Genomic DNA, 27034 nt, shown 5'->3' with positions numbered 1-27034 from the left:
CATTTGTGCTGAGTGGATTCTGGTGTGTAATGGTGAATCGAAGTCTCATCCATAGTAATAAATTGATGCACAAAATCAGCTTTATTCTTGTTAGAATGCCCCAAGCACTGTTCAGAGATTTCATGCAAGTGCATTTTTGATCTGCTGTGAGCAAGCGTGGCACCCATTTTGTGCAAAGCTTTTTCATTTGCAATTCTTCATGCAAAATATATCCTACACATGCTTTTGAAATGTGTATAGTCTCAGCAATTTCACACACTTTGACTCGCCAGTCATCCAATAACATATCTTGCACTTGATCAATGATTTCTGGTGTTGTTACACTTTTTGGACGTCCTTCAGGTGGATCATCTTCAAGACTGGTACGGCTACGTTTAAACTCGGCAGCCCATTTCTTAATTGTCAAAAATCAAGGAGAACAGTGCCCATAAACTCTTATGAACTTTGAATGAATATCTTTTGGCATTAAACCTTCTTTTACAAAGAATTTTATAACCACATGATACTCAATTTTATCCATTTCAAGGGATACAGATATCACTTTTGCTTCAGATAGTTGTATAAAACAAACTACTTGATAGAATAACTAGCAATTTCACATGGATGCTTATGACAGATGTACCAACTTTGAAAAAAAAAATCTTTCTGATAGTGTTGCCATCTATGGTCAAGGCCGAGAACTTTTCAGATGACCCTCATAATGTTCAAGTCAGATTTAACATATTGGTCTGAGGGTTGAGCTAGAAGTAAAAACATTTAATCAAAGACAGGTCTGTAGATGTAACAGCTCTAAGTCAAATTAGGGAAGTGAACAGATTGCATTATTAGCAGAATCATATTAAAAATGAGAATATTAGTTTTCAAAATATGTGAACAGAAGTCATCTAAGGTAATACGGTCACTTGGATAAAGGATAAAACAAGAATATAATTCATTGGCATGTTTAATGTAATATGGTCACTTAACTAGACTGGGGGGGGGAGATCGAGAGAAAGGCAAAGTTATCAACCCTTTCTTTTAGTGTTGCACGGTGATCAGCATTCATATTAGAAATTATGGACTTTACAACCGTGTTATAAATATTTTAAATCATAACAAAACAATAACAAGCAACTCAACAAAACATGAATTAACAGCGGTAAAATCATTAAAATCAAATCCGAACATCGTAATAACTAGAGCCAATAAAGGAAGTGCCACCGTTATTTTAAACCGAACCACTTACTTAGAAAAAATGAATCTGCAAGTCTCGGACAATAATACATACCAACTCGTTAACCACAATCCAACCAATAGAATAAAAAAGAAAACAGAGAAACTACTTAAGTCAATTACCACATGGCCCGAAGATACGGTTAAAAAACCATTTCTGCACTACTCTCGTTCCCCAAGAATTTACAGGCTACCAAAAATACACAAAGAAAACACACCACTCTGGCCAATAGTCAAAGGGATAGATAGCCCGAATTATCACTTAGCCAAGAAATTAGCAGCAACACTCACGGAGTTGGTAGGTCATTTTCCCTCCTATATGTTTGTTCCCTCCTATGTGTTCATTTTCCCTCCTGTATGTTACGAATGTTCCAATCAATGACACAATACTTCTTTTACAGAACAAATTCCCTCCAGATATCATGGCGCTCTTTGCGCATGTATTATGTTCTGGTTATTTTGTATGGCAAAACGCTTTCTACCTACAAAAAGAAGGCACAGCCATGGGCTCCCCATTATCTCCCACCCCATTGCTAACCTGCAAAATGTTCCATATAAAATACTTTTATATGGAACATTTTGAGCAACATGCTTTAGATTCCTCTCCTTTAAAACCCAAAGTCTGGCTTAGATATGTTGATGATGTTTTCTCGATCTGGTCCCCTGGCTGCTAGACACATTCCTTAGCCACCTAAACAAACAATGCAAACAGTTCACAATTGAGATTGAAAAACAGAATACACTTCCATTTCTAGATACACTTGTCACATGTCTTCCTTCTGGCAATCTTTCCTTCACTGTATACCGGAAACCAACACATACTGGCCAATATATACGCATAAACTCATACCACCACCCAACACAAAAACTAGGTGTCATTAATACTCTAAAAAACAGGGTTCTGAAGATCTGCTCCGGTGAACATGCACTGAAAGACGAATTTAAAGTCATCAGCAATACTTTTCAAAAAAATGGGTACAGCCAAAACACTTAACAAAATTCTCTACAAGACCTCAATAATAAACAAAGACAAACCAGACTACAATAAAACTGTAACCATTCCTTACATTAAAGGGACATCAGATAAAATAAACAGAATCCTATAAAAATACAACCTGAAAGCCACCTTTAAACCTCCTGCAAAATTAAAAAGCTTACTCAACTCATCCAAAGACCCACTCCCTCCGCTGGCCCATCCTGGAGTATACCGTATTTATTGCACCTGAAACGTACCTTATATAGGGGAAACAGGACGCACAATTCCTATCAGACAAAAAGAACATAAACGACACATTAAATATAATAATTATGGTGAAGCTGGCCTTTCTGATCATGCCCTTGAACACCTTACATAGAATTGACTGGAAAAGCACTAGTTGTCTACATCACACCAGAACTTGGTATGAACGCAAATTTAAGGAAGCCTGTGAGATTATTATCAACCACCCCAATCTGAACAATAATGATGGTCTAAAAATCCCAAACATATGGAAGGCACATATTCGACCCACGGAACCTTCCTCTCTGAGAGCAACTATAAACTGGACTATAGTTAATCCAGGATCCTAAATCAAAAATAACAATTGTAATACTAAAAATAGGACATCGTTGTTACTGAAAGAAAACTATCTATAAGAAAGAGTGTTTATTCATGTTATCATAAATAGAATTTAGCTTGATGTAGTTTCTAAATAATTTAATTATTTTTTTTCCACTAGAGGTCACTAGTAGAATAACCTATGATCAAATCATTGTTTTTCTAGCTTGCTGTATGTAATGTAACTCAGCTTGTCCTGTATATTTGTATATGCTCCAGATGATGATCTTAATATGAAGATTAAAACGCAGGGAAATTAAAAGAGTTATTTATAACACGATTGTAAAGTTCATAATTTCTAATATGAAAGGTTAGCAAAACAGGTGGCAGGGAACAAATTCAGAGGATGACTAAGATCTAGGTTGACGGATGCATTTAGTAGTGCCTTAGAAGGCCAAAATATTAGGCATGGTCATTCTGGATACCTTGCCAATAACAGATTGATGTGGAAGAAAATTATTTATAGCAAGCTGCAATTATGCAAACTTAAACAACTACACATACCAGTCAATGAATTAGAAACCCCTTTTACAGATGTATGTAAAAGTAATTTATACAGTGTATATATGAAATCTGTTTGTTCGTGTGCATCACCAAGTGTTCTGGCAATTATTTAAGAATGCCTCTGGTCAATAGTTTGATTACAATGGGAAAAAAACAAAGGCTCTTTTGGATGACTTTGAATAGGCTTATTGTAGGTGCCCATTTGGTCCCAATTCTGAATATAGCAGAGCTGACTGGTTTCTCAAAAGGTAAGATATCCTAGGTGTTTAATCAGTGGAAAAATAACCCACATTGATTGTCTAAGAGGCGTAACTGTGGTCATAAGGCAGTATGTCAGGAATGAGATCGCCATCATCTGAGAAGGCTTGTGTGGACAAATAGAACTTCCTGTGTGCAGCAATTGACTGAAGCATTTAATGATGACTGTTTCCAATCTATATTTCACCAAACTATGCACAAGGAATTGAAGAGGATTGGTATTAGCAGTTGCATGCCTATTTAAAAACTACTGATTTCTGTGAAGAACTGGAAAGTTCATCTATAGTGGCTTCAGGAGTGCCGTGATCAGACACTGGATGACTGGGGGAAAAAAGTCATGGTTCAACAAGTCTTACTCTGTACCATCTGTACAGAACAAGGTGTACCTTATTCTGTACAGATGATAGGCAGAGAGTTTGATGTGAGTCTCGTGAAGCATTGAATCCAGCTTGCCTTGTAAACACAACTCAAGGTTCTGGAGGTGGTGTCATGGTGTGGGAATCTGATGTGATGCAGAAATAGAGGATATTTATATTCGTAGCTGAATATGCATGTAGAAACTTGGAAAGTTTTGAAAATTGACCAGAGAGCTTATGAGAGTAAGGATGAATCTTAAATATCTTCTTTAATATTGGTAAGTAAGTTGACATACTTAGAAAAATTATACACAGTGAAATAAAATTATTAGCTATAAAATTTTAGCCTGTGTATCATAGGTACTCTCAGTATATTGAGAATGGAACCCAATATAAAGTTACAATTAAAGAATCATTTTGAAAAAGTGCCACTATAGCTTTAATAGGACAACAAATGGTCAGTAAAATTCCTAATTAGTTAAAAAAAAAATATATATATAATAATATCTTAAATATCCCCTATTTCTGCTTATTTCACATTGCAGAATTGTGCTTTTTAGTCTCTTCTTTGATAACGAACTGAATATTTTCTTAAAGTGTTTTTATTTCTCAATTAATGCAGTATAGTTTCAATGCATTTTTTAATTATAAATGTATGGATTTAAAGCAGCAAAACCAAAGTCATGGTAGGAACTTAGGGTAGAATATAGAAGATAAATGTCATGATGACAACGATGATGAAACAAATTCCAGGCCAATACAAATATTTTGTGAAAATTTGGAGAAAGGGCAAAGATAATAACTGTAGGTGCTTACCGGGCACAGACTGGTATTCACTAGCACCATGTTTCAATATAATGTGCAAAATTTATGAGATGAGAAGACAAAATAAAAAAAGAAGAAAAAGTCTCATTGACTGTATTGTTATTAATAGTCATCTTCGCAGTGGTTCAGAATACAAGAGTATACAGAGGCTTTGAGGAACAGGATAAAAATGAATATCATATTGTAAAGCAAAAATATGTAAGCAAGTTTTAAAAAGAAGAAAAATTGAGCAACTTTTATAGATATACTATGGATTAAACTACACAAATATTATTGAAGAAAAAACTAAAGTGTTTGAAAACAAGAACCAAACTTTGGAGATCATTGGCAAATTCTGAAGAAAGCATTTACAGATTCAGCTAGGGAAGGATTGTTGATTTTTATGCTCTGAGAGACTATGGAGAAAAATGTAGAAGAGCCAAGCTGAGCATTAAAGCAGCTCAAACAAAAGTTTTGGGAAGATTTTGGTATGAATATAGAAAAATATCAGTAGGATGGCAAAATGTTTGGGAAACAATTGAAACAGCTTTGAAAAGTTGACAAGTGTGTACAAGGAATCGGATATGATAAAAGTGACATGAAAACTGAAACTAAATTTATTCTGGATATTTGGAGTAATTACTTTGAAAGACTGTTAAATGAAATAGGCAGTTAAAATAAAAAAAAAAAAAAGTAGAAAATATTCAAGAGGGATGTAATCAGTATTACATATCAACAGGTAGAAAAAGCTATTCAGAAGACAGACTGAAATATGGAAAGGCAGCAGTAGATAATGTTCAATCAGAAATGCTTAAATATGGAGGTGTTAGTTTTACAGTGGTCATACTACATAATTCAGAAGGCTTGGTCAGAAGATCGAATTCTAGATGATCAGAATAGAGCTCTTGTAGTTCCCATATATATATATATATATATATATATATATATATATAAAAAAGATAAACAAAACAGAATGCGAGAAATACAGAGAAATTTCTCTCCTAAGTATTCAAGATAAGATTTATGCAAGCATACTTGAGATCTAGGTTAAGGAATATTATAGAAGAGAAACTAGGAAAAGAACAAGCTAGTTCATGCCAAATAAAGTCTGTCAGGATCAGATTTTCACTTATGAAAATAGTTCAGAAAATAGTGGGTAGTGGCCCTTCCCTTAATGCATAACATTATACATATCCCCAAGGAGATGTGTTTTGCATTATGGGAGATACTGAGATAGGAGTGATGTTAGCTTGCTCCACTTTTGCAACGAGTTGCCCGATGTTGTACTACCTTACACCAGTCCTGAAGATACTTTCAGGTGCAAACTTTGTTTGCTCACACTTGGATAAAGGATTAAACTAAATTTATTATAGATCTCTACTTAAGTTTTACAGATCTGGAAAAGGCATAATCTGAAAGTCTGAGGCATACATTAAACAAACATAGCATTTAACATTGTAATATGCCTTTTCCAGATGCCAAAAGAATAGCTTCTCAAAACAAATTATATGGGATTAATAGGATATTAACTGAGAAATTCATTGATTGGAAAGAAGTCAACAGACCCCCTCCCCCCAAAAGCCAAAGTGCATCATTCCATGTAATGAGTCATATATTTGTAGCTTCTATAAATTGGAGAATATGATGCTCCTGAGTAAGTGCAACTGTGTCAGGGTGAAATGGCTGCAAAAAGGGAATTGACAGAGATTGAAAGAGGCATAGTTAAAAGATGCTATGTTCTAGACCTATCTGTTTGGCAAATTATTGATAAATTGGGCATCCCAAGTCAACAATCAGTGATACCATATTGAGGTGGAAGTGCAGGAAGTCAATTGCAAGTGCCACCTGCAAGGCACTACCTACCACAATCACCAAATATGACCATAGCATGCTATGAAGGATAATATGTAAATAAAACCCATTCATCGGCTGACATGTCGAACGCAGAGTTCTGGGCAATGACAGGCACATGAATCTGCACAAAAACTTTCAGAACTGAGGCTTACAAAATGGGTTTACATGGTAGGATTGCAATATTCAACCCCCACAATACCTGAACCAACATGCAGCATAGTCTTCAGTGATGCAAAGAGCGTGTACAGTGGGACGTGAAAAGGTATGTTTTGGAGCAACAATCATGCTACACCCTATACTGAGCAGATGGACGGGTGTGGCGGATGCCCAGTGAACATCACTTACCAGGGTAACCCCCACTATGAAATTCAGGGATGGCAATCATGACTTAATTTTTTTAACAGTATTAACAACACCAAACAATTTAATCAAAAGATGTTTTATTAACTGCTTATATTTTGCTGAATTTCAAATCAGCATCATCAGGGCACAACACACTTGTACACCTGACAGTGAGTAAGTAAAACAATAAAATTGCAGTGTACAAAAGATCTAAAGTCCTATTTATGGTGCCTTCTAATGTTGGAAAAAAAAATTAAAAAATATATAAAAAAAATCATTACAGCTATGTGGGAGTTGCTCTTAGGATGACAGTCTTCCAAATTTTTGGCAAATTAATGCAAATGCAACCATACTTGTTCTGGTTAGGAGAGTTCTTCAAAGCCATTGCTGACTCAAAAAATAATCTTTCAGATCTGTAACAACTCCTAAATAGCACATTTGTTTTCTTCCATCTAATCCTGTGTGAAGGAGTGTCCAAAGCATGGTCTGCCAGTCCTGACTTGCCATAGTAATAGTAGTGAATGTATTTTTTATGTTCTTCCAGATGGATGTCAACTGATCTTCCTGTTTGTCCATAGTAGGCCAAGTCACAGTCACAGGGGACTTCATACACTCCTGGGTGTGCTAAAGGGTGAAGTTTATCCTTAGGCGAGCAGATCAGAGTTGCTAGTTTTACATGCAGTTTGAAAGTAGTGCGAAGGCCATGTTTCATTAGTACTGTTTAGGTAGGTGATAAATGCATCCAAAGTGTCTTGTCCATGGGGCCAAATGGCAAACACATCATCTACATAGCACAATCAAACTAGTAGTTGCATGTAGCTGTGGTAAGTACTTTATTTTCAAAGTGTTCCATCTAAAAGTTTGTTAAGGGGGGGGGGGGGGGAACCCATAGCATTACCATTAATTTGTTTGTAGAAAAATATTATTTTTACAAAAGCCAATAAAGGAAATGCTACAGTTATCATGGGTCAAGAAGATTATAACCAAAAAATGCAAGCTCTCCTATGTGACGGTTCCACGTATACCAAATTATAAATCGAGACCCTACTATGTCTCAAAGAAAAAAAAGTCCGAAAATTACTAAAAAAAGTGACGAAGAAAAGAAATCATCAAAAAATACAACCAATTCATGTTAAACAACCCTGTATTTATGGATTACCAAAAATCCACAAACCTAATAACCCCCTATGCCCCATAGTCGATAGTATAGATAGTCCCATGTATAAACTGGCTCAACCGTTAGCCAAGTTGCTTGCTCCCCTTATTGTCAACTTCTCTACTTTTGTAAAAAAATTCAGTCCATTTCAAAACACTAGTTAAAAATTGTATCCTATAAACATTGGACATAATGGTTAGTTTTGATGTCACCTCCTTATTTACCAATGTACCACTTATAGACACTCGTGATTTAATCAAGTCTAAATTTCCCCCAGATATTTTTGAATTATTTCAATTTACCATGAATGCAGGTTACTTTACATGGGGGGGTTCCCCCCTCTATGGATTCTCCCCTCTCTTCCCCCCCAGCAAACTTTTACATGGAACACTTTGAAAACAAAGTACTTACCACAGCTACATACAAGCCACTAGTTTGGTTACGCTATGTAGATGATGCGTTTGTCACCTACCTAAACAGTCAACATCCCAAAATCCACTTCACAGTAGAAAATGAATCTAATAACTGTTTACCATTTCTTGACACATTAGTCACCCGCCTTTCAGATGGACCACTATCTTTTTCCATTTACAGAAAGCCAAAACACACAGGAAGATACCTACTTAACAATCACATCATCTAGTCCAACAGTATGGCATTTTAAAAACACTCGCACACGGAGCCAGTGCCATTTGTTCTAATGATACAGCTCTGACCACAGAACTCAAATATCTGCACCATATGTTCTTAGCCAATGGCTACAATCCCTACAAAATAGATAAAATACTACATAGCCCCATTACTCCTCCCTCCCCTAATACACAGGAACACGACCATCTCTATTCCCTATGTCAGAGGTACATCAGAAAAGATAGCCAAAGCTAATGAAACATGGCCTTCGCACTACTTTCAAACTGCATGTAAAACTAGCAACTCTGATCCACTTGCTTAAGGATAAACTTCACCCTTTAGCACACCCAGGAGTGTATGAAGTTCCCTGTGACTGTGACTTGGACTACTATGGACAAACATGAAGATCAGTTGATATCCTTCTGTAAAAGCATAAAAATTACTTTCGCTGCTACTACTATGGCAAGTCAGTACTGGCGGACCCTGCTCTCCTAACCTGAATAAGTAAGGTTGCATTAATTTGCCAAAATGGGAGACTGTCATCCTAAGAGCAACTCCCACATAGCTGTAATGATTTTTATTATTATTATTATTATTATTATTTATTTTTATTTTTCCCCCCCAACATTAGAAGACGCTATAAATAGGACTTTAGATCTTTTGTATACACTGCAATTTTATTGTTTTACTTACTGTCATGTGTACAAGTGTGTTGTGCTCTGATGATGATGCTGATTTGAAATTCAGTGAAATATAAGCAGTTAATAAAACATCTTTTGATTAAATTGTTTGGTGTTGTTCATACTAAGGTTGTTAATATATCAACACTGCCATCTCTGTTAGATTATACAGAGATGGCAGTGTTGATGGTAGGCTCCTGTTTTTCCTGGTTTGGCTTCTGTTTGTGGTACCATGAACACAGAACTTTGAGAGGTATCTGAACATACTAGACAATGCAATGCTTCCTACTTTGTGATATTTCTACAGAATTAACTATTGTTTCTTTCAGCAAGACAATGCAATAAAGTGGTTGGATATGAATGTCACCATACTAGACCAATTTTCACTGAGCCCTGATTTCAACCCTATTGAGCATTTGTGGAATGAACTGGAGCATCAAGTGAGATCAAAGGACATCCACCTCACAACAGTCCATTGCTTCGTTACATGCCTACAGGAGAAATGGTCCAAAATTCACATTCATCGCTATCGTACACTTGTTGAAAGTATGCCCTATCACAGCAAAAGGAGGTCCTACATTAAGGTGGGTTCCATGGCTGTTTGTTCCTCACACTATGGTGTCTGTTGACTTCTTTCCAAACAATGTACATAGTCTAAGTTCAAAGTCAGCAGTTTGAATTGAAATAAGTGCAGGAAGTGGTTTGGCAACTCCCTTCACATTTTTTGTTTATGTGGATCATATTATGGAAGAATGTGATATCAAACCTGATGTCAGGTATTAAATGTACCTCTTTGCTTTATGCAGCAGATATACTCCTAAATAAATCATTGCAAGATTCTTTAACTAAATTGAATAACAGCAAATTTCTATTGAATAAATAGAAATTTGGTATGAGAATCCGTAATGAAAAGATCAAAACTATAAAAGCAGGCATGAACATAAACATAAAAAACATAAACTGCATTCTCTGTGGCAAACCTACAAGTATATATTTCAGGTATTTAGGTACAATTTTTAGTGAAGACGACAAATTAAATGTTAAAATAGACAGCAGAATACGTAAAGCTGGTATGGTGGGGATATAATTGAATAAGTATATATGGAATTAGCCAAAGAGAAAATAACCAAAACACTGGGCTAGCAGTATTCAAGCCAATTTTAACTGATGGTGAACTGAGAGCTTGGGTTAGAAATAAAGCAGTTGATCAGTGCCTAGAAACCACAAATCTGAGAATTAAAGAAATAAATAGATGGCATCAATGGCAGAATCATATTAAAAATGAATACCTTGGGAAGGAACTGGACATTATTGGCATTCAGAAATTCATGAGAGCTAATCTAAGAGGTATTGTTACAGCAGAACTGTTGTTTGATGGCAAGACAACAGGAAAAATAATGTACACAGAGGAAGACCAAGAGCTAGCTGGTTAATGCAGTCACAAGTGTCTTAGAAAGCATACATATAAGATCTAACAATACTGGAGTGCTGACAAGTATGTGATTAGTAATAATCGTATACTTGTCAGCACTAGATGCGAGATCAGCAGTAATGTAATCTTAATCATGTAGTATTATCCTGTACACCTCTTGAGGAGTGAATATGAGAAAATTGATGATATCATGGTGGCAATTTCTGTGTGTTATCTCATGCATTTATGCTGTACTGCAATATCATGGTTAGCTATCTATCCCACTGATGAGATCTACTTTCTTGTCTAACTCACTTGTCAGTTTATCATAGAATGTGAGTAAATTATCATCCTTTACATAGGCATGCTGGTGCTTTCTCTCTCCACCCCTTTTGAGTATTATATACCTATCCAGTCCATTTATGAATTCTAGCCTTAACCATATTTTCTTCTCTGATATCTTCGTCATTAATGAGTCTGTGATTTCTTCTCTCTCCCTGTCTCTTACTCTCTCTCTTTTCGAGTAGGCTTAAGATTCAAGATTAGCTTTAAAATATCATGAACAGTTTATGATGAATACTTCCCAAAAATTTGACACAGACATGCAGTCCGATTGATTAAGGTCATGACATGGAGTTTTGCAAATTTCAAGGAATAGACGAATAAAATTGAAATTCAATACATTACAGCATTAAAGTAAGCATAGCAAAATCTCTTTGTTCTGTTTGAGCAGAGCAGCACTCCTTACGTTTTCATGAATTGTCCTAGTATTGTATTATTGTAAATCCTGATGAGGATAATTTTTTCTTCTTCTTGGTGTGCTTTTTACTATCTCATGAATGTCATAGTAATATCATTTCAAACCACTTGCAATTTCATATTCAGAAATTAGACAGAAGCCTAGAATACAAGTGGAAGGCTGTTTGCTATTAATTTAATATTATGAAACAGGTTATATAAGTGGGTCCACATCAGCTCATCTCAAAGAAAGGGGAACAAAGTTGCCCAAGAATCATCAACAACTAACTCTTGAACCACCTAGAGTCAAACCAACTAATCATTGACCAGCAGTATGAATTCAACTACTTGCAATCTACAGCTGATCCTGCTTTCACCACCCACCCTCTGGACTCAAGCCATGGAGAAATTTGGAGAAACTCATGTGGTTTCCCTTGATATTTCAAAGGCATTTGATCGGGTTTGGCACTGAGGCCTACTTACCAAACTGCCATCCTATGGTCTGCCTTCCTCACTCTGCAACTGGATCACCCAAATTTTTCACAGATCACTAACTACATGTAATGGTGGATGGTTTACTCTCCTCAGATTTCCTCACCAACTCAGGAGTACTCCAGTATTCTTTTCTTTCACCCACCCTCTTCCTCCTGTACATAAATGACCTGCTCTCTCAGACTTCCAATCCTATCCATAGCTTTGCCGATGACAGTACACTCCATTCCTACTTCTCATTTGACAAACCTTGTATTGATCAAGATCTACTATGACCAGTGACTTGAACTCAGATCTCCTAGCTATATCCCAGTGGGGCAAGGACAACCTTGTAAACTTCAATGCCACCAAAACTCAGTTCTGTCTGATCTCTCACAAGAAAGAGCTTGTATCTCACCGCCTTACCTTCAGTAATATTGAATTATCCAAACACAATCTGATTTCTCTATTCAGACCTGCACCTCTGATCCTTCCTGGCACAACCACATTTCAATTATAGCTTCTGCAGCTCTCAAAAACTTGGTGTATTTTTTTGTATAAGACACTACTTCACACCTTCATAGCTGCTAATGCTATGCAAAACCCAAATCTTCCCATCCATGGAATATTGCTCCCATATTTGGGATGGAGCACCACAATCCTCTCAAAGATTGCTCATTTATATCAAGAAGAGAGCTGTCCGGCTAATTAATGATCCTTCGCTCGCATACCCACTTCAATCCTCTCTCTCATAGACATTCAGTTTCTGCCTTGTGCTGCTTCTACAAATACTTTCATGGACAGTGCTTTGCTGAATTGGCTGCTGTTATTCCTCCAAAATCATTAAAATAGGAGCCACTGCTAACCAACACAGCTTTACAGTCCATTTTGAAACTCAAGAAAACAACTTCACCGCCTCCTCCTTCATCCCATCTTCTTCTTCTGTCCATTGGAACAGTCCTCCACTCTGCCTTCCCCAAAGATTACAACCCTCAGCTGTTCAAGCAAAATTATTATTATGCGACACCTCCAGGGAGTCCAAAGACTCATCGAGGGAGAGAGTGGCAACAGCATCAAACGATTAAACTCCTTCCAACTACTAACTGCACTCAAAATTGCTTAACTTTTTGCATGAGCCATTAGTAGCAGAGGCTCTACCAATAGACCAATCTTTGCTGGCTATGAAAAAGTGCGAACAGATTCCTCCTTTCTTCTATTCCTCTTGCCCACACATGTCACTAATGTGCCTTTGTGACCTTTCTTGTGTAGATCAGATTTTTTTTTTTTTTTTTTTAAAAAGGTTAACAGGAGTGTTATTTTAAAATGACACAGTTGAATTCATCATCCTGTCTAGCATTCATGAAAGACAAGATCTCCCTATTTATGGCCAAGGAACAGTACACAGATGTTTGTTATGTAGTGGTTTCAGGTGGCATGTTTTTATAATGTAAAAAACAGAGAATTTTGATACCTTTTTAATATTTGTATATTGGAAATATCTGACCTCTGCATTAATTCAACCTTGTATCTCTTCTGGGTCTGGCTCCCATTGATGAGACCTCAATAAAGATTGAAAGTGGTCTGGGTAGTGGAATTTCCATAATGCATAGAATTGTACATGTCTGAATGGGTGTTTGCTTTGCATTATGGAATACAAAGGCAATTAATATGAAGTCATTTATTCTCTATATACAAGTCCTCTAGTAGTGAATGTACTTCACACACAAACTTTATTTGCTTACAGTTGGATAAAGAGTAAAACAAGAATGTAATTTCTTTGCCAGTTTAATTTAAATTGCAGCTAATTGAAAAAACTTCTTATAATTCAGCATTAGTTTCTTCGTTAAACACTGCTTTTAAAATTGCAAGCATGATGACAGCCATATAGCCATATTTAGAATTTTTCAAGGAAATAAAAGGAAAGATCATTCAAATCACATTTAGTGAAATAAATGTGATTTGATAACATTATTTTTTTAAACAAATATTTAATAAAATTATTTTTAATCTCAGGATTTGAAGAGCATTGTTCCATTTCCCAGACCTGAAGAATGAAAACTTTCCAGTAATAATTAAATGTTTGCTAAGATTGATTTCATGTCATATTTCAAAATAGATATCTATTTTATTTTCACATGTGTGAAATTAATTTTTACATCTCTCATGAACATACAAGATAAATAAAATGTAAAGCAAAAATGTTAAAATATTGAAAGACAATTCTTTCAAAATAAAATAATTTACTTGGAGTAATTTGGTCTCAGAGGTCACAACTCCATTACAGTTAATCCATTAATGGTTCTAACACTAAGTAATTAATAGGTGGAATACAAGATGAAAGACAGAAAGCTTCCCATGTTTTTATTCCTGAAAATTCATAAGGTTGGTAATGTATTTGATCCACTTCAGCTGGCAGGGACATCAAATCAATTTCTAAAAGATTATGTAACTCCTAATGACTGTCATTATCATATATAACTCCTCTCTTTAAAAAGGATAATTAGGAATGATCATTCAAATTACAGAGGCATTAGTATGATGGCCTCTATAAGTAGGTTAGGTTAAGTAAAATTATGACTACAAGGGCAGGGAAGAGTATTACCTTCTGTGTGTCAGAAGAACAGTGTGGCTTTGTTGGAAAGTGCTGTATTGATAATATTTTCACCTTAAGATAGATCATAGAAAAAAGAAATTAAAGTGATAAAGGGCAAGATACAGATTTGCCTTTTGTGGATTTCAAAAAGGCCTATAATTCAGTTCCTATTAATCCATTCGGTACCCATTAACGCAGTCTGTTCAAGTACTCTTGCATGGCTACAACATCTGTGCTCTTGCAGTTCTTCCCAACTTTGCATCAGCTGCATATCACTAATCAAATGTTTCCCAATATCATTAGCATACGAGTTGAATAGCAACAGACCCATGGGGGGCACAGCACTGTTGTTAACTAATAACTTTCCTCTGCTGATATATATTTCCTCTTCTGGATTGTTCTCCCATACACAACCTGCTAATACCTACCAGACATCCAGTCTCCAATCTAGCACACTACTCATCAATTCCAGAATTACAAGCTTGTCATGTGGAGTCTGTCAAAGGCCTTTGCAATATATAAGTGTACCACTCTGTATGTATCTCCTTTGCTAATGCATTTGTCATCTTTTTATTATAAATAGATTGGCTAAAACACAATCTTCCTTTAGCAAACAAAATCCATGCTTTCCATTTTGGAATCTAAGTCTTCACTAACCTTTTTAATACTTTAATCACAAATCCAGATACACAGATTTGCTATAATTCAAAGGCTTAGTCTTATTACTTCCTTTATGAAGCAGAACAATTTTGCCTCTTTCAACTTCTTTGAAACCTGGCCCAATGTAAGACTCATGCTTAAAAGATATGTCAAAGCTGTTGTTAACTCCCTTGAACATTCACTCAAAATAGACAGTAATATGTCAAGCCCTACAGCTTTATTAACATCACATTTATTGAATTTCTCATATAATTCTGGCTTATTTACCATCAGTGCCTCTTCCTTTTCACTATATTCAAGTTCTGCATAATAGTGCATTCACAAGAGTGAAATACCTTTATGATTACTCATTTAATCATATCCTTCAACTATATCCTCTGCAGCAGTTCTCAATCTACAGTTTTCACTAACCGATATCATATTCCCATAATCATTCTTTTACTGCTATGTATCAAAAGAACTTCCTGAGGTATTTTTGGTCTCATTAGCTAACTGCTGCTCATGCTGCAGTTTTGCTACCTTTACCAAGTGATTTATTACTACTCATATTATACTGCCTCTATAATGCCTTCTACTTCTTCCATATTGCTTGCCCACTTCTTCATTCATCCATTTCACACTACCTTATTTAATCTCCTAACTATTGGAATACATTTAGCCATTGTCTCTGCCCGATAGTTCTTGAGTAGAGCCAAGAATCTCTTTTTCATCCACTGCCTCATTCCATGAAACAGCTTATAACTGTCTCATGGAATGAGGCATTGGATGAAATAGTTTGTCATGATCAGCAAGCAGCCTTATAGTTCCACATGTCTCAATTTCTTACAGAAGGGTTTATATTGCTGGCCACTAACCAACTGATCCCTTTAATCTATAGTATCATAAAGATTTTTTCTTATTTACAAAGCTAATTTGCCTGTACATGTCCTTCTCATGCCATATTACCTGGTCTATAGCAAGCTGAACTAAATATTTCATCCTGTCTACCCCTATTTCACACCATACTATCTCAAAACCATTGCTACTATTTGCTTCTTGTGTCTTCATCTGGAATTGGTCACACCAAGAAGACTGAAGAGAGGGTTCTCAACTGATGTGGAGAGGAGGAGTTGTGGAGGTGATGTGAGCAAGAAGATTGCAACATAGCACCTGGGATGAGTGGGATGAATAATAAAGATTTTTACACATGCATTGCATGTGTAAAAATCTTTATTCTTAGCAAGACATTCTCAGGACTCATCAGAAAAAACTTTATGTGAAGTCTTTTTTTTTTTTTTATTTGAAGTCATATACCATGATCTCACACTCTTCAGGGTTAAGATAGCAATTTTAGTTCAGAAGTTAAGCTAAATAGAAATTGGTTTCAAATTTCCTTTACTTGATTTCTAGATTTTTTTTTTTTTTAATGGGACATAAATGAAGTAAGTCTCATGTCTTGTAGTTAGCTTAATTGTGTGTATGTGTATGAACATGTAATTTCAGTGAATATTTTATTGTTCTCAAAAACAATCTTTGAAAGGATCACATATATCATAAAAAAAAAAGGAGCAACTTTAAAAGTTCTTTTTTTACCCCCCGTATTTAAATCAAAGTATACAGGATTTTTACTTCATAATTTTTCATCCTTTGTAATAGATCCTGAAGCTGGTGACAATAATGAACACCATTCCTCGTGTGAATGCAGTAGTCTGGGTCCAGATCTAGACACTCTTCTTAGAGCAGATTTTCCTGCATTAGATTATGGTAAAAACAGTTTTGTTTTCAGCTTGGCTAATCCTTTTTCCTGAGATGCTGGTGAAGGTCTTAACAAATCTTGCCTAAATACAACTGTCATATTGATATTAAAAATGATGATGTATTTATTACTAACATTACTAACAATTTGCTTTTGTTTCTTCTATGTTGATCGTGAAATGATATTTTTTAGTGATTAAAGGAATACCTTTTTTTGTTGTTAAATCTTATATAATAACTATTTTAGTAGTAACTTTATCTAAATCCTTCAGAAATGCTTATTTCTTAGTCAGCATACACTGTCTTGGCTGGGAAATAGCTTTGCTGGCATTGTGTGTTTATGGGTGTATGCATATAGCATTAGCAAATTTACATATATAATATGTTTAATTTTACAAAATTCAAATGTATTAGATAAGTTATATTTCAGAAACAGAACTGGAAACAAATAAATGTTAATTACAACCAATTACTCTAAAGAATAACTTATACTCTGAAAAGTATTTGGGCATTATGCTGCAGAAAGTTAGCAGATACAGCAAGCTGTTTGAAATTTTCAAAGTCAGCAGTAATCAATGCTGAGAAAAGAAGCTCCGTAGCTCAGTCAGTATAGATGAAGCCCTATGGTGGAAAGACCTGGGTTCAATTCCCATCCATGACGTGGGGAACCTTTATCTGGTCTCTTTCGACTAAAGGTGAGTTAGCTGGTCTCATACAGAGGTAGAGGGGTTTTAATCCCTCAGAACAGGCAAACTGGCCTGTGGACACACACACACACATAGATCTACAGTCATAAAATATAATCCCTCATTTGGAAGGCTCAATCAGTCCTTAGGGATGGTGGGAGAAAGGGGAGAATCCCACACAAATAAGTTGAAAAAGAAAGTTGAGAGTGACACTAAAAAAATTACTTAGTAAAACTTGAAAATTAACTTATAGCAATTGGTATATCCTGAAGAGGATAATCGTTCATTTTTAGATTTCATTCCATCCACTTTAATACAAACACTTCTACAAAATACCTGAAACTCCTGATGAGAGACAGATAGTTCATGGTTAATTAGATCAAAGAATAATTTTTTTACTCTTGAATTATTTGAACTATTTCATGTACAAATCATTTCTTCGTTCAAACTGAACTAGTCTTATCTAAGCAAACAAATTTATCTGCTATGCTAGAAACTGATTAGCCACGTTCATTAGCCACACAGGCTAATGTTTATCAGTCATTACTTATAGGATAAATGACTGATTGACTGATGCTTATTATTTTTCCATTATATATATTATATCTAGTAGTACAGCCAACCAAAAGTTGAGTTTTTTTGCTAGGAGTGGCTCATTCTCCTCTTCCCCTGCTTTCAGCCACTTTTTCAAGTTTGGGGGGGAGGGGAGTTTCATTATCTTGAAAAAAAATTTTACCATTTCCATCTAAAACCAGTTCTGAGGCAATTGGAGTATGTTGAAACAAACACAGAAATGCCCATACTTTTCCTGTTAGTATAACATTATATACTAACAGGTAGCTTAATTAATTTTCAAATTAACTATCAAATTAATGTAATATTGTTTGCATTAATTTAAATTTCAGCTGTAAGTAATCTGATTTTTTCTGCATGGGTACTGAACTACCAAAAAACAGTGATAAAATGCTGCATGAAAAAAAAAGTGTGTGTGTATGAAGTGGGATTATTAAAAACAGTACATTGCTTTTTACCTCCCCAGTGTTCTCTTATCATCAAGTATGTTGTAGTTCTAAAATTAATAAATTCACATGTTAGCTTACTATAATCTGTATTCACAAACAATATATAGATGCCAAGAAAATCATTAAAGCTAATTATCAACTTCAGTAATTATTAAATTTACCTAATTAAATTATTAATTTTCTCAAGTTCTTAAAAAACTTATATGTAGCAAAATAATTATTTAGTGGCTGTGTTTTAGTTCATCTCCACCATTCTGTGGAGAGATAATTAGAAATAAAATACATGGGGAAAAAAAGGGATTATAAGTAAAACCTGATGCATGGGCTTCATAATTTTTAGCTATAAGTGTCCATTCATTCAAATTTTATGTGGTCTGAGGAGTTCATATAAGTACTTTTAAATTTTAAAGGCACTTTACACATGAATTAAATAAACTGCACTTTAAAATGATTCTTTCAGTGAATTATTTTGGTATGAACTATGATACAGATATCCCTTGTATCTTTTGTAAACTTGTAAACCCTTGCTTAACGCAGTTTTGCTTAATGCAGGATTTGATTAACGCAGCGAAATTAATTGCGGCAATCCCTTGATATACGCAGCAAGAGTTTGGATTAACGCGTCTTTAACCTTGCAGAGCTCACAGCTGATCTGACAGATACATGCAAAATGTTTAATATAAATATTCTTACACAATTTAGTGTATAGCTTGGAGGTCATGAGTAGCTGTGCATTCATATGTTATGAGTGATATTCCACACTGTTTTTTGCTGTCAGTTTCATTTAACACATGTTATGTAAAGGTTTGTGATATTTGACAGTAAATTGTATCTGACCTTTACTACGAGTTGCCCATAAGTTTGCTTATGCTTGCACCCGCTGAAACTTTTAGTTTCTATATATTCGGCACGAAACTCTTGTAGTTTCTATATTCGGTTATGAAATAATGTTGGATTAAATATTAACTTAATTTGTACCATCATATATTATATTTGCAGCATTTTTTCTTTATGTTTCATTGCTTGTTTGCCGAGGTCTGGAGAGTCATTTTGCTTGTTATCATAGAATTTATGCTGATAAGAAAAAAACTAAAACTGTTCACATGACTCTTGATAACTTTGTTTGTTAAAAAAAAATTGCAGTAAATAATGTAGGTACAAGTATTTATTAAACATTTACTTTGCATTCATTTTTTATATTTTCTAAAAGAGTACCATATAAAACGAATTATTAATACAGTAATCGATCAGGGACGAGTTGTAATTTTTATCATTAATTATTAGATTTGATTAACATGATTTTGATATAAGCAGTAACATCGAGGGATTAATTAACCGCGTTAATCGAGGGATACCTGTAATCTAAAAAAGTGAATAAAATGTTTCTCAGTTGTCATTCTCTGCTTTTGTGTAAATAATACAGTTGCTTTTGTGCTAAATGGACTAAAAAGAATAGTTCTTTAGAATGATTTTTTTAATGAATTGCTGTGATGTCAATTTGTGCAAAAAAAATTGATGCATAGGTTGTGGAAGGAATGGTGTGATGTGAGTTCATTGAATTAAATGACTTACGTAAGGCAGATGGTTTGCATTTGAATGGATTTGGGGTTGTATCTCGAGAAAGTAATATTAATGTTCATCGATAGTTCAGAGTTGGTTTCCTTCTTAGCAAAAGAGCTAGAGTGGCACCGTTAGGTTACAAACCAGTCAATGAACGAATCATAGTAGCAAGATTTCTAGCAAAGCCATTTAATATATCAATAGTCCAGATATATGCACCCACATCTGACAGCACAGATAAAGATATTGACTTATTCTACAAAGATCTGACAGAGACAATAGAAACAATACCAAAGCAAGATGCACTAATTATTGAAGGAGACTGGAATGCCAAAGTTGGAATAGATAATGATGGTTGGGAAAGTGTCAAGGGAAAATATGGTTTAGGAGAAAGAAACGAACGAGGTGAAAAAATGTTAGAATTTGCTGTGGACCACAAGATGATGATCTGTAACACAAGATTCCAGCAAAAGGAGTGCAGAAAATAGGCATGGCGATCAAATGATGGGAAAACCAAGAATAGGATCGATATGATTACAATTAAAAGAAGATGAAAAAATTTCTTCGATGAGTCACCTTGGTGATGATGATAATATTGACAGAAAGATTGAGGACACAATTGGAAGTGTACTTTGCAGATGAGCAAGCTGGATTTAGGAAAGATAGCACAATTCAACAGATTTTGACAATGCAATTAATAGCAGAGAAAGCTAGGAGAAAAAATAAAGACATGTATAACTGCTTTGTTTATTTTCAGAAGGCATTTGACAGTAGCAGTCAAAATGACATTAGCAGTACGAAATTGACATTAGCTGTACTAGAATCTTATGGAATTGATAGAAAACTAATAGCTATATTAAGAGATGTTTACAAGAATGCAGTTGCAGCAGTTAGAATAGGTGATGATTTGGGGAAATGGTTTAGAACAAACAGAGGTACTAGACAGGGGGACCCAATATCACCAAGCAATTTCATCGCGCACTTAGAAAGAGCAATGGATAAAATGAAGGAAAGTGTAAAAGGAATATCGGTACATGGAATGAGAATTAACCACCTAGGGTTTGCAGATGACATTGTTATTATGGAAGAAGAAGAAAGAGAACTAAAAAAAATATTGAAACTGTTAAATAAGTAAGGAAAGAGATTTAAACTTGTTATGAACTTGGATAAAACAGACAATGGTATTTGGTGAGAAGAACATGAAACAGAAGATACAAGTGGATGGAATTGATATAGAAAATGTAGAACAGTTCACATATTTGGGAAGTAAAAAGATATAAAGATCAGGATTGCAAAGGGGGAGAACAAATCTGAAGGCCTTGGATAACATCTGGAAAAGTAAAGTGATCAGACTGCAAACAAAACTAAGAGTACTAGAAACATGCATCTTTAGCAGTGTACTGTATGGATCTGAAACATGGGTAATAAATAAGGAATCAAGAAAAAGAATTTTGGCATTTGAAAGAACTTGTTACAGGAAGATTTTAAGAATAGGATGGGTACAAAAAACCACAAATGAAGAGCTCTATCAGAAGATACAACCAAAGGAGAATCTAATGCAGAAGATTATAAAATGGAAGCTACAATTATTTGGACACATCTGCAGAATGAGTGAGTGAAGATCAGAAGATAAAGACATGTTTAGTATTATGGATGGTGTAAACAGAAAAGGTTGACCATACAGAGAATGGATAGACGACATAAAGGACTGGTGTGGAATGGATGCACGGAAACTGCGACATTTGCACTGGACAAAGAAAGGTGGAAGAAGATAGTGAAGGAGGCATCGGACACCAGCAGGCACTGAGCCTATGGTTCGTGATGATAATGATAGTTCAGGAAAACTAAAGTGTCCGGGAGGAGGAACATAAGCTGGTGCAGGCAAAGGCATCCTAGAGGTGAGTGAAGAATGATCACACAATGTTGAATGCAGCCCCCCCCCCCAAAGTTCTGAACTTAGCAGGATAATCAGCAGAAGATGTGAGGGAGATGTGGGTGAAGGGAATAGGACAGTTAACGCTAGAAGCATTTTGAATAAAGAAGAGGAGTTTTTGGCATTGATTAATTAATTCAATTAGTCTGGAAGTTATAGGTATTAGTGAGACTTTGCTGATGGAGAATGTTATAGGGATAGAATGCAAGAGATATGGTATTTTTAGAGGGGACAGAGGGAGCAGGATGGGAGAAAAGTTTTGCTAATGATAGCAGAATAATTGAAGCCAAAAAATAGTACATTATGTAGGCAGGGATGAAGAGCAAGTTAATTTATTTCAGTTCTGTTGGCAAATAGAAGCCACCAGGATGAAATAATCACCATGAAGGAATTGAGGTAGAACCTCAATTGAAGTATCAGAATTTTTCCCCTTGTATAGCTGGTTGTTTCTATAAGCCAAGAGTGATCAAGGGAGAATATGGCATGTATTGGCAAAATTAACAAAATGAGTACAGAATGAGCAATTATTATGGCGGAGGCCTTCAACCACTGGGTACATAGATTGGAAGGTAGAATGGCCATGTAATACAGGAGACTGAAGGTTCAGGAGTGCTGGATCTGGTGATAGCATTAGAGAACTCTGTAGTAACCAAGGTAGCCACACTGCTTCTTATACTGGAAAGCAATCATATTGATCTGAGTAATTGCAGAATTTTCTGTTAAGAAGGAATATATGAGGAACTAGAAGCAGGTGATTAAGACAAATTAAGAAGTCAGCTTAGCGCAATGCCATGGCATAAGCATTTGGAGAGGAAAGATGTTAGTAATGCATGGAATGTGGTCAAGGGGTTTTTGAAGAAAGCAGTATCAGACTGTATACTCAGTTAGTAGGATAAACCAGGGTGAATCAGGAATTGCAGAAAAAGTTGTGGAAGGTATATAAAGAAAAAAGTAATCAGCAAGTTCATGAGCAATACAAAGCATAGGCAAGAAGGGTAACCTGCAGAGTAAGGAAGGCCATAGCTAATTATGATTGGCAGCTAGCTGATGAGGTTAAAGAAAATCCCAAAAGTTCATTAGGGTGGTGAGTAAAAGAAAGAATGATTATGGAAAAATTATTTTCAGTGATGGTGAGGAGATAACAGAAGCAAACAAAGTTGAGTTACTGAGTGAGCATTTTTCAAGCATCTACCATCGAAGTGGGATGTTATGGTACCAGATGTAACATTGACTGATTTCAGAACAGTAGAATTATTCTGAAATCAGTCAATGGGTAGATGAATTGGAGGTATTTACAATAATTGCAGAACCTTCATGCAAATACAATCATGGGATTAGATGGGATATCAGTCCTTATATTAAGAAAATATGCTAGGGCATTGGCAATTCCTCTGATCTAGCTGTTTAATTTAAGCTTCAGTTTTGGGAAGGTGCCTAGGGAGAAGACAGCAGGCCAAATATAGGTTCTACTATATAAAGGAGGCTTTGAAGATATAGGTTTCAAATATTGTCCAACAAATATCCCAAGACTTGGGTGGATGGGAATATGATACTGTATAGTTTGTTTTTAGTAATTGGCTCACTTTTTAAAAAAAGTGACAGTTGGATAAAGGCAAACAGATAACCAGTGATATACCTTAGCTTGCAAAGGCATTTCACAAGGTACTATATGCCCGTGGTGGCCAAACTGCGGCTCTTCTTAAGTTTTATTGCTGCTCAACTAACAAATAAAAAATATTTATAATTTTTTTAATTTTCTGTTGTTTTTAATTTAATTTTTCAATTAACTACATTGCTGTTCGGATTTCATGAAATAAGGCGGTGAAGAGGATCCAGAGACCAGTTACCAAGATAGTAGAAGATCTATGGAATGTTCTTTATGAGGATAGATTAAAGTCTTTGGGCTTCAAAGACCAGTTATTAGGCAAAAAAAGAGGGAAATGGTAGAAACATAAATTATTAAAGAGGTGTAATTAAAGAGGATTGATGCTGAAGATTTTTTCCGGTACAAGGCAGGAAATGAGAGAACAAGGGGTCACCCCCCTGGAAATTGTGTGAGAGAGGTTAGCAAGGGTGTTAGGGCTAGATTTTTTGCTTGGAGGGTGGTGAATGGGTTGCCAGAGGTGGCTGTGAGTGCTTCTTTAGTGCCTGAATTCAAGGAGAGGGGGGGGGGGGGAGATGATAAGCATGTGTGGACAATGGTTAGTGCAGGCTTTCACAATGAATCTTTGACTTGATGGAGACACTCAAGAAAATAAGAATAAACATTCAACTCTATATGACAGGCTACAACAGCCACACTATATCACTTCTCAGGTTCTTAAAATATAGCTCTGTTTCTTGCAGGCTGTTTTTCAGATTAGGTTACATCTCAAATATTAGGTTACACTGATGATCTTTTATTATTTTTTTAATTATTATAAAATATAAAACAAGATAGTGTTGCATTGTATATCCAAATATATAAGTGATTTCATTCTTAACTAATTTAACTCTACTTAAGGCCTTTTTTTTAAACTTTTATCATTTTTATTTTAATTCTTTAAATATCTGACAACAAATGAAAGGTTGCAAGCCCCATAGCACATGAGTGCCATGTGTTGATTCCTGAAAGTGAGTATAACTTCTCAACTCAGCCTCTGGTCTTCTGCTTATCCATAAGCCTGTGAGTTCTGTGTAGTGTAAAGAGGACACAAAAAACATCTCTACTACCAAGTCATGTGTAATACCTTAGTTAAGGATTACATAAAAAATGCTAAAAAAATATCTACCTCAAATCAGAATGAATATATTTAGAAACTGTATCTTGATGCATTAAAGAATGTCAGTGTTAAAAAATGAGACTCAAGAAATTAATTATGACTAGGGAATTTATGAATACTCATGTAATAAGCACCTGAACACAAACTGCTTACAGAAATATTTTTCTTCTAAAGCTCGTTGTTGACATCACTATATGATATAGGAATCATATTATTATTATCTGAGACCTCCAGGGAGTCAAGGACTCATCGAGGGAGACTGTAAATTACCCAACTCAGCTATCATACCTTCCCTTAAATTCATTTACACTAGATGCACTCACTACCCCAGGGAAAATTGTTCCACTCACTCACTGCTCTTAGGGAGAAAAATCTAGCTCTTACCCCTTTCTCGACTGAGAACAACCTTAACTTCCATGGATGCCCACATGTTCTCTCCCCGCCTTCCTTATAACGAAAAATTTCATCATTTGAAATGCTATAACACCCATTCAAAAGTTTATAGACCTCTATCATATCATCCCTCTTTCTCCTGTTAACCAGAGTCTGCAATCTGTCCTCATAATCTAAATCCTATAATCCGGATATAATCTTTGTAACTCTTCTTTGCACCCTTTCCACAGCTTCTTTATCCCCTTGGAACCCGGGAGACTAAATCTGCACACAGTAATCCAGGTGTGGTCTTATTAAAGCCTTATAAAGATGCAAAATTACTTCCTTATCTTTACATGTCAAGGTTCACTTCAACATAGAAAAAAAACACGCCTGAATAGGGATATGAACCCTAGACCCTTAGGTTAAAAGTCTAATGCTCTACCGACTGAGCCATTTATGCATAAAATAATCACTATCATATAAATGAACTTGAAATAAAAGTTTGTTTTATTTACTTGTAGTTTTATACTACAGTAAAATTTACTGACTAGTCAATAAGTGTTATGAGTGAATTTTTATCATCATCAAATTCCCAACATGGAATATACTATACCGGATATTATGATAATACTGCATGAAAAAGTTACATCATTATTAACTTCCTATCAACAGTTTTCTCTAAATTAATCTGTTATCTGTCAAAACTACAATATTATCTAATTTTATATTTGGCTTCTAAGTCACTTTTAACTGTATCAGTCTACCTACATATTAGTCTTTATCTGAGTGATTTTTCTTACCATTCTGCAAAAGATACTTGTTTTGCTAACCTTCCCTCTATGTGCTGACAGTGTCCAGTTTTTTACTAATATCCTCATTTTTAATATGATATTGCCATTGATGCCATCTGTTCACTGCCCTAAACTTTCTCAGAACTCTCTTATCTGTGATCTTGGTTTTGATCAAGTGTTTTTCTAACCAAGCTCACAGATCCATAAGTTAAAATTGTTCCGAACACTGTCTTGTACACAGCTAGTTTAGTATTTTGACAAATTTCTCTCTTATTCATTATAAGAGAGAAATTTATTTGGTTGACCTCCTACCACATCATCTTTGCTAATTCTATTGACTGTTTCCATTTTTAACTTGCTGTATTCACTAAACATTGTGCCTAATTAACTGAAGTGTTTTACTTGTTCTAAGATTCTCCAAGATGCAGTTGATATCTTCATTGTCATTGTCTTTGGCTTTTTATTGCTGATTTTCATACCTAATTTATTACAACAATTATTCAGTTTGTAGTCAAAGAATCCTGAAGACCTGTACTAGATTTATTTATTTAGAAGTATGACACAATCTGCATAAAGTAAAGGGCCGAGATTAGCATCTCCAATTTTCATATCAGGTTTAATACAACTTTCATAATGTGATCCAAATCGATGAATGAATGACAATGGAAGTAATGCAGATCCTAGTCTCAGCCAATTTAATATCAAACCATCTTTTCCTCCATTAATTCTAACTTCTGATTTGGAACTCAAATATAGATTATATTGCTTGATATAATGTCCTATTTTCACCACATATTGTACCATTTTGAGCAGTTTTTATCTTTGCACCTTGTCACAAGTCTTTTCCAGATGTAGAAAACTTAAATACAGATCCTTGTTGTATTCTCATGATTTGCCAACTATTT

General features: G+C 35.2%; 1 protein-coding gene across 1 annotated transcript in view; it reads left to right on the top strand.

Moving 5' to 3' along the window:
* Positions 1-27034, top strand: part of LOC150101697 (ral GTPase-activating protein subunit beta) — a 778187-nt gene that overhangs the window by 296443 nt on the left and 454710 nt on the right. Inside the window, 1 exon segment of the mRNA XM_090400967.1 lies at positions 16902-17009. Within this exon segment, the coding sequence (XP_090257093.1) occupies positions 16902-17009 (108 nt within the window).

Source organism: Typopeltis vanoorti, chromosome 11, assembly GCF_054136105.1.
Source record: "Typopeltis vanoorti isolate ZY-2024b chromosome 11, IOZ_Tvanoo_1.0, whole genome shotgun sequence".
Classification (NCBI taxonomy): Eukaryota; Metazoa; Arthropoda; class Arachnida; order Uropygi; family Thelyphonidae; genus Typopeltis; species Typopeltis vanoorti.
Note: the sequence above shows the minus strand (reverse complement) of the source record. Positions and strands in the feature narration are given on the sequence as shown.